Source organism: Galeopterus variegatus, unplaced genomic scaffold (genome assembly GCF_000696425.1).
Source record: "Galeopterus variegatus unplaced genomic scaffold, G_variegatus-3.0.2 Scaffold331, whole genome shotgun sequence".
Classification (NCBI taxonomy): Eukaryota; Metazoa; Chordata; class Mammalia; order Dermoptera; family Cynocephalidae; genus Galeopterus; species Galeopterus variegatus.
This window is the reverse complement of record NW_007726442.1, coordinates 551,525-564,888: the sequence shown is the minus strand read 5'-3', so window position 1 is coordinate 564,888 and position 13,364 is coordinate 551,525. Positions and strand designations below refer to the sequence as shown.

Here is a 13,364-nt window from a genome sequence, read left to right as displayed (position 1 = left end):
GAACAGGGTGGAGCAGACAAAGATTGCTGGCTCCAGAGAAAAAAGATACAACTATAAAATCAAAAAAGCTAAGTAAAACACTATAATCATAAATATCAATTGTAAATATAAGCATAAACTCACTATGTATTTTCTTTTTTAAAAAAAATGTATTTTATAGCTCCATCCACTAAAAAGGTCTAGAAATAATGACCAATGCAGTAACTATGAGCACTTGTAATGTTTAGATCATGATTTCTAAATAACATTCTCTATTAAAAGGAAACAGGGGTCCTTGGAAGAATACCAAGCTGACTCCAGATCTAGGACAGAAAATATACAAGAGGAGCCTGCCCATCTTGTCATATCAGAAATCAAATAAAACTATTTGATGCAAAAATTAAAAAAAACAGAACCACATAAAGACACTCCTAACAGTAGGCCAAAGATCAATAAGAATAACAACGATAGATTAAAATTGACTAAATATGTTAAAATCTGTCAGTTTGTCATAATACTTTTTTTAAAAAAACCCATTGGTCACTGTTTAAGGGTGTTAGGGAACCAACTCATCATTCTGAAAATTGCTAATTAAAGGGCAAAAATCAAGCATTTAGTCAGTCTTTCTTGTACAAACTATACTACAGGATAACCAAATACTTGATGAAGGAAAGTTTCTCTATACTGCAGTTAATAAACAAAGAAAAACGCAGGATTTAGAATATGCAAACCAAGAAGGCAAAAACGCACCTGGGGAATTCATGAGCCACAGGCAGCCCCTGCCCCAACAGACAGCAGGAGCACACCCAGGGACTTCAAGAGCCACAGGCAGATCCCACTACTGCTGCAGACACCTCTGCTGCATGGGTGAACCACAACAGCCACTACCACCATGAGGGTGGCTCACCACCACAGCACCAAACACTACCACCATGCAGGCAGACCACCAACCACTCAACTGCATTGACACAAGGAGAGTCACCAGCAGGGCCTGGGGAAAGAGGTGAGCAAATACATACCAGTGACCCAGGGGCTCAGCCCACAGTGGGAATTACACTGCCAAATGCAGTAGCACATCTGGGGGTGGAAGATACATGTGCAGCCCATGTGACGGCCTTGATCTGAGGACAGACACACATGGAACCCTTGGAGAGTGCAGAAACCCAGGATAGCCAAATAGAGTAAGAAAGAAAATTTCCGGGGCCAGCCCGGTGGCGCACTGCTGCAGTGCGCCGCTTGGGAGCGCAGCGGCGCTCCCGTCGAGGGTTCGGATCCCACATACAGACCGGCCGCTCACTGGCTGAGCGAGGTGTGGGCGCAACACCGATGGTTGCGATCCCATTGCCGGTCCCGGTCCGGTACGGGCGCGACACTGAGGGTTGCGATCCATTGCCGGTCATGAAAAAAGACAAAAAGGAAAAAAAAAAGAAAGAAAATTTCCAACCACCACCAACCCATCCCCCAACCAGGGGAACCAAGAACCCAGGAGGAGCCTCTGCCTGTAGTAAACAGAAATCCACCCATTCAAACTGGGGAGCTTCAATATACCTCACTGCACCCATCAGGGTAACAGGACAGTAGCCAGGTTGTCAGCAAACCCACCCACGGTCACCCTCCCCAGCTAAAGAATGACAGGGCACCCAATCACTTCTCCCAAGAACTCAAGAGCTCACCCACGTCCTCAACAAACCAACAGTGTCACTAACCTCAGCAAGGAATCACTAAGTGCCCCAGTGCCTAGGCCATGGAGGGACTCACACACAACTCCAACACTAAATATGGCCAAAGTGCCCACACAGAGACTACACTACTATATCAACCCAGAAGCAATGTGAAAACAACCTACTCAACAGTCAATATAAAACATGTCTACAGAAGGAAGTCTCTCTCCTCAAAGCCCACTCCAAAGTAATAGAAGAAGCAACTGTTCTACCAGAAGGCCAGACATCAATGTAGAGATACTAGAAATATAAAAAAACAAGAAAACATGACACCACCAAAGGAATATAATAATTCCCAAGTACCAGACCCCACAGAGCAAGAAACTCTTGAAATTTGAAACAACTAAAAAGAAATTCTGAGCAACAATCTTAAGGAAACTTAATGAGATAAGAGAAGACTCAAACAACACAATATGAGAAAAACTATGCAGGATTTGAAGGAGGAAATTTACAAAGAGATTAATACCTTAAAAAAGTGTAGCAGAACAACTATAACTGAAGGATTCACTCAATGAAATAAAAAACACAACCAAGAGCTTAAAAAGCAGGCTAGAACAAGCAGAAGAAAGAACTTCTGATCTTGATGATGGTATTTTTGAAACAACCCAGGTGGACAAAAAAAAAAAAAGAAAAAAGAATCAAGACAATTTGAGAAAATCAATAACAGCTAGCAGGCAACATTAAGTGCACACAAACATCCAAGTCATGGGTGTTCCAGAATGGGAGGAGAAAGAAAAAAGCACTGAAAATCTATTCAATGAAATAATAGCAGAAAACTTCCCAGGTAAAGGGAGGCATATGAACCTTCAGATCCAAGAAGCTCAAAAATCCCCAAACAGAATCAACCCAAAAAGGTCCTAACTGAGACACATTATAAAATTTAAAGACAAAGAGAGAATCTTAAAAACAGCAAGAGAAAAGTGTCAAGTCACCTGTAAGGGAGTCCCCATCACACTTAACAGGAGACTTCTCAACAGAAACACTACAGGCCAGAAAAAAATGGGATGATATATTTCAAATAGAAGAAGAAAAAAAACTGCCAGCCAAGAATACTATAACTACCAAGGCTATCCTTCACAAATGAAGGAGAAATAGTATATTTCCCAGACAAACAAAATCTGTAGGACTTCACCATCACACAAAGAGCACTATGAGAAATCCTCAAGGGAGACCTTCATCTGGAATCTGAAAAATAATCACTACCATGAATACACAAGAAAGAACAAAACACACTGGTAGAACAAATATGCAAAAAAGAAAGAGAAAGAAACTATATCTTACCACCTCAAAAAACAACAATCAAAGACAAGCAATAAAAGAGGAAGAAGGAAACAAGATATTTAAAACATCCAAAAAAAAAAAAAATGCCAGGAGTAAGACAATACCTTCTAATAACAACCATAAATGTAAGTGGATTAAATTCCCCACTCAAAAGACACAGACTGACTGTTTGATTAAAAAGCTAGACCCTGGGCCGGCCTGGTGGCGCACTGCTATAGTGCACCGCTTGGGAAGCGCGGTGGCGCTCCCGCCGAGGGTTCGGATCCCACATACAGACTGGTTCCCACTCACTGGCTGAGCGAGGCGCGGGAGCAACACCGAGGGCTGCGATCCCGTTGCCGGTCCCGGTCCGGTACGGGGGCGACACGAGGGTTGCGATCCCGTTGCCGGTCCCGGTCCGGTACGGGCGCGACACTGAGGGTTGCGATCCGTTGCCGGTCATGAAAAAAGACAAAAAGGAAAAAAAAAATAAAAGCTAGACCCAACTGTATGCTGTTGATATGCAACTTACCTCATGTGTAAAGACACAGAGTAATAGTGAAGGGATGGAAAAAGATATACCACGGAAATGGAAATTAAAAATGAGCAGAAGTACCTATTCTTACATTGGATAAAATAGACTTTAAACCAAAAACTCTAAAAGGAGACAAGGAAGGCCATTACATAATGACAAAGGGATCTATCCGTCAAGAAAACATAACAATCATAAATATATATGCACCCAACACCGAGCACCCAAATATATAAAGAAAGACTATTAGACCTAAACAGAGAGATAAACCCCAACAAGATCATATTTGGGGACCTGAACACCACTCTCTCAGCATTCAATGAATCAACAGAGAAACAAAGGATTTAAATTACACTTTAGACCAATTGAATCTGGCAGATATCTACAGAACATTTCATCCTACAACTACAGAATACACATTCTTCTCATCAGCACATGGAACATTCTCCAAGATAGACCACATGTTAGTTCACAAATCAAGGCTCAACAAATTTAAAAACACAGAAATCATTTCAAGTATCTTTTTAGACCACAATGGATTAAAACTAGAAATCAATAACAAGCAAAACTCTGGAAACTATACGCATACGTCAAAATTAAACAATATGCTCCTCAACGACCTATGGGTCCAAGAAAAAATAAAACAGGAAATCAAAAATTTTCTCATAACTAATGAAAATAAAAGCACATCACACCAAAACATGTGGGATAGTACAAAAGCAGTACTAAGAAGGAATTTTATTGCAATAAACACTTACATCAAAACAACAAAAAGATTTCAAATAAAAAACCTAATGCTATACCTCAAAGAACTAGAAAGCAAGAACAGTCCAACCCTAAAATTAGGAAATGGAAAAAAATAATTAAGAGCGGAGCAAAACTAAAGAAGATTGAGACCCCAAAAATGATACATAAGATCAATGAAACAAAAGTTGGTTTTTTGAGAAGATAAACAAATAGACAAACCATTCATTAGGCTAACTTAAAAAAGAACAGAGAACTAATTAACAAAAATCAGAAACGAAAAAGGAGACATTACAACTGATACCACAGAAATACAACAACTATATGCCAACAAATTTGAAAATATGAAGGAAACAGGAAAATTTCTGGACACATACAAACTACCAAGACTGAACCAAGAAGAAATAGAAAAGCTGAACAGACCAGTAACAAGCAGTGAGACTGAAGCAGTAATCAGCAGTCTCCCAACAAAGAAAAGCCCAGGATTAGATGGCTTTACTGCTGAATTCTACCAAACTTTTAAATTCTCTTCAAACTACTCCAAAAAATTGAAACACAGCCCATTCTCTCAAACTCATTCTGTGAGGCCAGCATCACACTGATACCAAAACCAGACAAAGAAACAACAAAAAAAAGAGAACTATAGGCCAATATCTCTGATGAACGCAGATGCAAAAATCCTCAACAAAATATTAGCCAACAGAAAACAGCAACACATCAAAAAATATATACACCCTGATAAAGTGTGGTTCATCCCAGGGATGCAAGGATAGCTCAACATATGCAAATCAGTAAATGTGATACACCACACACCAACAAAAACAAGAACAAAAACCATATGATCATCTCAATAGACACAGAAGAACCATTTGACAAAATTCAACATCCCTTCATGATAAAGACTCTCAGCAAGTTAGGTATAGAAAGAATCTCAACAAAATAAAAGCCATATATGACAAACCCACTGCCAATATCATTCTGAATGTATGATAAGAACAGGAACAAGGCAAGAATGCCCACTCTCACCACTTCTCTTTGACATAGTACTGGAAACATCAGCCAGAGCAATCAGGAAAGACAAAGAAATAAAGGGCATCCAGATTGGAAAAGACAAAATCAAACTGTCCTTGTTTCCAGATGACATGATCCTATATACAGAAAAACCTAAAGATGCTACAAAAAAACTCTTAGACTTGATAAACGATTTCAGTAACAATGCAGGATATAAAATCAACACACAAAAATCAGTAGCATTTTTATGCTCCAACAACAAATTAGTAGAAAAAGAAATCAAGCCCATTTACAATAGTTACCAAAAAAATAAAATACCTAGGAATCAATTTGACCAAAGAGATGAAAGATCTCTACCATGAGAACTGCAAATAACTGCTGAATGAAATTAAAGAGGATACAAAAAGATAAGACACTCCACACTCCTGCATTGGAAAGATTAACATTGTAAAAATGTCCACACTACCCAAAGTGATATACACATTCAATGTAATCTCCATCAAAATACCAGTGACATTCTTTACAGAAATAGGAAAAACAATCGTAACATTCCTATGGAACAACAAATACCCCAAACAGCCAAAGCAATCCTGAACAAGAAAAAAAAAAAAAAAAAAAAAAAAAGCCAGAGGCATAACTACCTGACTTCAAGTTATACTACAAAGCTATAGTAACCAAAACAGCATGGTACTGGCATAAAAACACTCAGACCAGTGGAACAGAGTAACACACCGAAATCAACCCACATATACCAAGTGGTCTTTGACAAACACAACAAGAACATACATTGGGGGAAAGACTACCTCTTCAATAAATAGTGCTGGGAAAACTAGATGTCTATATGTAGAAGAATGAAAGTAGACCCATACCTCTCACCATATACAAAAATCAACCAAAATGGATTAAAGACTTAAATATAAGACCTGAAATTATAAAAATCCTAAAGGAAAACATAGGGCAGACGCTTCAGGAAGTAGAAATGAACAAAGACTTTATGAATAACACCTCAAAAACACAGGCAACAAAAGAAAAAAATAAACAAGTAGGATTATGTCAAACTAAAAACCTCAAACACAGCAAAATAAACAATTAACAGAGCAAAAAGACAACCTACAGAATGGGAGGAAATATTTGCAAACTATGCATCCCACAAGGGATTAATATCCAGAATATACAAGGAACTCAAGCAACTTAACAGTAAAATAGCAATTAACCGAATTATAAAAAGGGCAAAGAAACTGAATAGGCATTTCTCAAAGGAAGATACACAAATGGCCAACAGACACATGAAAAAAATGCTCGATATCACTAAGCATTGGGGAAATGCAAATCAAAACCACACTGAGATATCTTCTCACACAAATTAGGCTTGCCATGATCAAAAAGACGGGGAATAACAAACGCTGGCAAGGATGTGGAGAAAGGGGAATCCTCCTACACTATTGGTAGGACTGTAAATTAGTGTAGTCATGATGGAAAACAGTATGGAAATTCTACAAACAACTGCAGATAGAACTGCCATATGATCCAGAATCCCACTGCTGTATATACACCCCAGGGAATGAAAATCATCATGTTGAAGGGATACCTGTACTCCCATGTTTATCACAACTCTATTTACAATAACCAAGAGATGGAACCAACCTAAACATCCATGGATGGATGACTAGATAAGGAAAATGTGGTATATATACATAGTGGAATACTACTCTGCCATAAAAAAGAATGAAATTCTGCCATCTGCAGCAACATGGATGAACTTTAGACAAAAGTCTGTTAAGTCCAATAACCTAGGCACATAAAGAAAAATAACATATATCCTCACTCATAAATGGAAGCTAAAAATATAAACAAAAAAAGAATAAAAGAAAAAAGTAAAATACAATAATCACAATAATTTGTTGAACTTTTGAAAGTAGAGAACAGAACTGAGGCCACCAGAGGTAGGAAAGAGGGTAGGATTTAGTGAGAAATTGGTAAAGGGCCACAAAAATTGATTACATTGTGTAATGCTGAATATATGAACGATACTGATTTGAGCATCACATACTGCACATAGGTATTGATATTCAATGCTTTACCCCACAGATATATACTAACAATTATGTTTCAATAAAAAATTTTTTTAATTTAAAAAAGAATGTCACTTTCTCCCACGAATCAAAAAACTTCCAACTATTAAAAAGCAATGACAGCCAAGCTGGGGTCGCTAGAGCTCAGGGGAAGAGGAGGAGAGACCTATGGAGTCCATGAAGGCAGGAGAAACCATGATGAGAGAAAGAAAGGACCACTCCCACCATTTTGAATCCTGGCCACTTCAAGGCTGGAGCTGGTGAGTGCATGGAACAGGAGCCAGCAAAAGCCACAGCTATGCTCTTTGTATGAAGTTCCTTGGAGGCAGCAGGGAAGAAGGCCTTGGTGGCCCTCAGGCCAGCAAGACCACTAACAGCATTCCCGTTGACCCACACAGAAGTGAGGAGCCACAACAGCTGAATAAAGGAGACATTCAGAGGCCAATGAGTCATTGTAAGGGACTGGCACATGGCCCATCCCAGAGGAAGTGTTTGGAGTACAGGCAGTGGGGGAGATGGGACCACCAGGGGAACACTGGGGCACAGCATGCACAGCTGATCTGCCCCCCAGTCAGTGCAGTACCACTCAGTGGAGACTGTTTAAGAATACAGATCTGCAGGGAGTACAGTTTGCTGAAAAGTCTCAGGCCCAGACCAGAGTTTCCACACAACCCAGGAGTACCAGAATTCACAAGACCTGGAAGTACACACAAGGACAACAATTAAAACCTGAGCTGCACAAAAAGCTTTCCCCAGGGAATAGCAGCAAAGCAGCAATTTAGCTCAACTACAGGGCTCGAGTGCTGGTCCCCACAGGAAGTTCCCCCACTTTAGAAGTAAGCAAAGGACAACAAATTAGTTCCAGTGCAGAATTTTATTAGTGGGAACAGCGAATAATCCAACACAAAACTGAAAGAAAAATCAAAATACACACAGATCAGAGACAAAGTTTGATATTAATTAGTAAAGGTCTCACATCACCAAAGAACACCTATAAAACCTAGAAGGACTGGAAGCCCCCTGGGCTCCCAAGCCAGGAAGGGGGAAGTTTGGTGGTCTGAGCCATGACCCCTAACACCCACAACCAGCCCAGTGATGGCCACCAAGCTGCCACAGGAAGCACCCCAGGCTCCTGAACTGGGGCAGTGGGGGGCCAAGGGCTTCAGCCACACCCCCTGACATCTGCAACCAGCTCGGTGACAACCAAGCCACCACTGGAAGCCCCCTCGTCTCCCGAGCAGGGATGGTGGGGGGCTGAGGGCTTCAGCCACACCCCCCTGACATCTGCATTGAGCCCAGCAACAACTGAGCCACCGCAGGAAGTCCCCTGGGCTCCCCTGCAGGAATGAGTGGGATGCCACAAGCCTCAACCACGCCCCCCTTCTTTCTCCTTCTCCCACCCTATTTCCTTCCCCCTTCCCCTCTCTCCCTTCCCCCTAATTACTCTGCAACATCTTAGAATGTAAAAAAATAATAATATTAATAAATAAACTTAAAAAAAAAAAGAGGACTTCTAGTTCCAGCCAAGATAGAATAGCTTAATTCAAACTGACCCTCCCACTGAAGACAACTATAAAAGCTGAACAAATATAACTGTTTGAAGGCATTGGAGTGGCTACAGTCTTTGAAAGAAGGGAAATACACAAGGTGAACCCTGCATTCAACTCAGTTTTATCATATAATGTATGATATGGGATTTGTCAGGTTGTTGTCATAGTATTTACATGGACAAATACTACTACTGTATATTTAACTCATACATTTTATAGTTTATTAAGCACTTTTCACAAAAACTCTAATTTTAACCCTATAACACTCTAAGGGAGATATTATTATTGCCATTTTAAAAATGAGAAAACTAGGTAATCTTCTAAAATCACATAGCTAGTAAGTCATAGGCCTAGGTAAGTCAAACCTAAGTCTTCAGATTTCAAACCCTGTATTCTTTTCCTTATTTACTTAATGCTTCAAAATATTCAGTAGAAAATCTCTTTTAAGACTAAATAATACCATTCCCTCAGGTGGAGAAACTGTTACTCTATCAAGTTATGGGTAGCAAAAAATTAATTCATAAATACAGAATTGAAAGTTCAATATTTATTTCACTGAACCACTGTAACAACAACTATAGTACTGCTGAGACTTTTAACTGTAGTAAATAAACCAATTATAAAAGAAACATGGATAGCACAAAAGAATTCAATCCTTTTCCAGTCTTACACTAACTTCAACCATTTTCATAGGAGTAACAACTATATCATTGCATCTGCACTTTCTTCTCAATTAATTAGGACTTACCAAAATCTGTCTTTGAATAGCTTCTTCTGAAGCAACTGAGCCTTCACACATACACACCAACTTGCAAGCAACATGACATACTGCAAAACAGAAGTTAGACACTAATAAACACAAAACGTTCATTCTTTTTATACACACCTATAAAGAGAAAAGATGATTTAAGTGAAGCCAGTTTTGTTGTTGTTGAAAGAAAGAATTTTAAGGCCTTTTTAAAAAAAAACAATTTTCAAAAGTAAATGACCTGAAACTTATCAAATGAATCATTTGTTTAATGTTCCAGTCAGAGAGATATTTAATTCTCAAATTTCAATTTCCACAGGTCTTAAATCCCAAAGACTCACTGAAGATGCTTAATGGAGTTTGGATGTGTTGTCCCCTTCAAAATTCATGTGGAAATTTGATCTCCAATGTGGCAGTGCTGGAAACTGATTGAGTCATGGGGGCGGAACCCTCATGAATGGATTAATCTCTCCCTGGGGGAGGGGGGATTAATGAATGAGTTCTTGCTCTATTAGTTCCTGCGAGAGCTTGTTGCTTAAAAAGACCCTGGCACCTTCTCTCTCTCTCTTGCTTCTTCTCACCATGTGATCTGCTTGTACCCACCGGCTGCCTGCCACTTTCTGCCATGAGTAGAAGCAGCCTGAGGCCCACACCAGATGCAACTGTCCCAGAATCGTAAGCCAAATAAACCTCTTTCCTTTATAAATTACCCAGTCCCAGGTGTTTCTGTCATAGCAACACAAAACGGACTAAAACAATGCTTGATTCCACATGATGTTGTCATATATACCATGCTGGCAGAAGAATAATTCTAAGTAGAATTGGAACCTAAAGCTATTCAGCACCTGACAAAATCTCTGAACATAGGTCAGTTTTAGATTTTTTTCTTAAAATGTGAAACTTTCTAAATATACTCTTTTCTGTAGATGACATAAAAGTTCTTGAAGTATAATTCAGAAAATACAGACACCTTGGGCTGGCTAGTCAGCTCACTCAATTAGAGCATGGTGCTGATAACACCAAGGTCAAACAAAAGAACAAAAACAAAATACAAACATCTTTACTATACAGTTCATTTTCCCTGAAAATAGGAATGTTTGAATAATTGTAACCTCCTTATTTCTGTGGTTTCTTCCATCATAAAACATATCCAAGTTTTTTAAAATGACTTCATATATAACTGAACTAGTTACCTTTTATATTAGATCTCAGCAGCCATTCTACCTATGTTAATACCACTTCTAATTAATATTCCATTGAATAAGAGAATATTTGCCCAGCTGAAATTACAGGGTAATTGAAGTGGTCAGATTTTTATCACCCATCACGAAATGTAAAATCCATTCATCTCTTCACGAAGTTAATTCATTCTGAAGAAAAACTTTTGGTAAAATAATTTCTAACCATATATTTAAACTGACTTAAATTTCCATTTTTGAAAATATTTCCTTTCTTTTTTCTAAAGTTTACTAATTCTTCAATATTCTTAAGGACCCTGATCTTTCAATTATTTCCCCTCTTAAGGTATCTTCAGTACCTCCCTCTCAATTTACTCCTTCCCCTCTACCTTCAAACATAACCATTTCCCATCCCTTGAAAAAAAATCAACGAACTCCACTGTGCTTCAAGTTTGCATCCCATTTCTCCTCTTCCTTTCATTGCCAAACTTCTTGAATTGAATAGTATATCTACTATCTCTATTTTCTTGCTACTCATTCATCTCCTTAAGCCCCTGCAATCTGTTTTGCTCCTTATCTCAGCTAAAACTGCACTCCCAAAGATTACTGACTACACAGCAACATTTCACAATGATCATAATCTTTTTGAAAAATACTACTCCCTTGGCATAAGCTATACTGATTCAGCACTGAGCAGTGCCTGTGTGTGGGAAATGTCTTAGTCTCAGAACTTTGTCTGCTCCCATCCCCACATTCATGATCCAGCTGTTCATAGTTATCACCAATATGCCTTCAAGCTAAAGGCAGCTGAGGCTGAAACAGAATGCAACTTCAGCATAAAAGTATTTTCATTGTTGTTGTCTTCTTACCAGCCTGTTCTTGACCTCTTTATATTATAAATACCTTGGTTAGGTGCTTGCTGATTGACTTCTTTGAACATCTGCTTTACTATGCTCTACCAGTGCCCATAACCTGATATCTAAATCAACTTTAGACAAAAAGTGTTATACCCTCTGGCATTTAATTTTTAATTTTTATGGTTTATTTAGCTTTAATCCATTCCTTCCCCGATCCTCAAGCATAATGTGTGCCTGGTATCTTTGTTCTGGAGTCTTACCTTGTCCCTTTCACGTACTGCCTGCTATAACATGGTATGACAACCCTATAAGGAGTATACACTCAATAAATACGTAATGAGTCTCCTCCAGAATCTTTGGACTGTTTTTTTTTTTTGGTCTTCTATCCTTGTTCTTTTTCTTCCCAGTCATTAACTGGAAGATTCAAGGTTAAAATCTCACTACTCTGTTCTCCTAATACCACCAGTTCTTAAAATTTGGTGTGCATGAGAATTCCTGTGAAATTTTTTCAAAATATAGACATGCTCAGGTTTCATACTGAACCTAAATGAATCCAAACCGCCAATAGTAGGGCCTGGGCACTGTATTTTTAACAGGCTTCACAGATGATTCTGGTTTATAACAGTATTTAAGAACCACTGCTCTTTATTTTCTCCCTCAGAGAACTCAACTACTCTTGTGGCTTAACTATCACCTCCATGTGAATTGCCAAATCTACGGGCCCAGTCCTGACATTTCTCATAAGCTCTAGTTTCACATCTCCAACCTTATTATCACCTCAAATGCAACAGGTCTAAAACTAAAATTTACAAGTCATTCCTCTACTTCTGGCTTTCCTATTTCTATTCATTGTTTCATAATTCTTCCAAATAATAAAAACTCGAAACTTACAAATCTTGATGACTTTTTTCATCACTAGCATAATTCAGGCACATTGAATTTGTTGTTACGGAGACAAAATATATTCTATTTAACATATTTTTGGAAAAAAAACTCTTTAAAACTAGGGGCTTCTTGCATTACATCTTATTCTCCACTGTATCAAAAAAGTACTATACACATAACTAGAACCAAATATCTGATTAAGAACTGCTACATGAAGTAAGACAATATGAGGGTCGGGCCGGCCCGGTGGCGCACTGCTATAGTGCGCCGCTTGGGAAGCGCGGTGGTGCTCCCGCCGAGGGTTCGGATCCCACATATAGACTGGCCGCTCACTGGCTGAGCGAGGTGCGGGGGAAACGCCAAGGGTTGCGATCCCGTTGCCGGTCCCGGTCCGGTACGGGCACGACACTGAGGGTTGCGATCCGTTGCCGGCCACGAAAAAAGACAAAAAGGGAAAAAAAAAAAAGACAATATGAGGGTACTTCAAAAAGGCCATGGAAAGATTTGTATTACCTTTTAATTCCGTTTTCCATGAGCTTTTTAAACTACCGTCTTACATTGAGATAGGTCCTAGGACTGCAACACCCACTTCATCTACCATATCCCTGATACTTGACAAGCAGTGAAAAACAGCTAAAGCAATGTTCCTTGATATGCAGAATGGTAGGAGTTAAGAATGCATTTTCGGGGCCGCCCGGTGGCGCACTGCTATAGTGCGCCGCTTGGGAAGCGCGGTGGCGCTCCCGCCGAGGGTTCGGATCCCACATGCAGACCGGTTCCCGCTCACTGGCTGAGCGAGGCGCGGGGGCAACACCGAGGGTTGCGAT

At 39.4% G+C, this 13,364-nt stretch overlaps 1 protein-coding gene across 1 annotated transcript in view; it reads right to left on the bottom strand.

Annotated features, from left to right (window-relative positions):
* The window catches only part of TEX11 (testis expressed 11), a 178,280-nt gene that overhangs the window by 134,371 nt on the left and 30,545 nt on the right, over positions 1 to 13,364 (bottom strand). Inside the window, exon 4 of the mRNA XM_008567576.1 lies at positions 9,618 to 9,697. Coding sequence (XP_008565798.1) covers positions 9,618 to 9,697 — 80 coding nt within the window. The remainder of the gene's footprint in view (positions 1 to 9,617; positions 9,698 to 13,364) is intronic.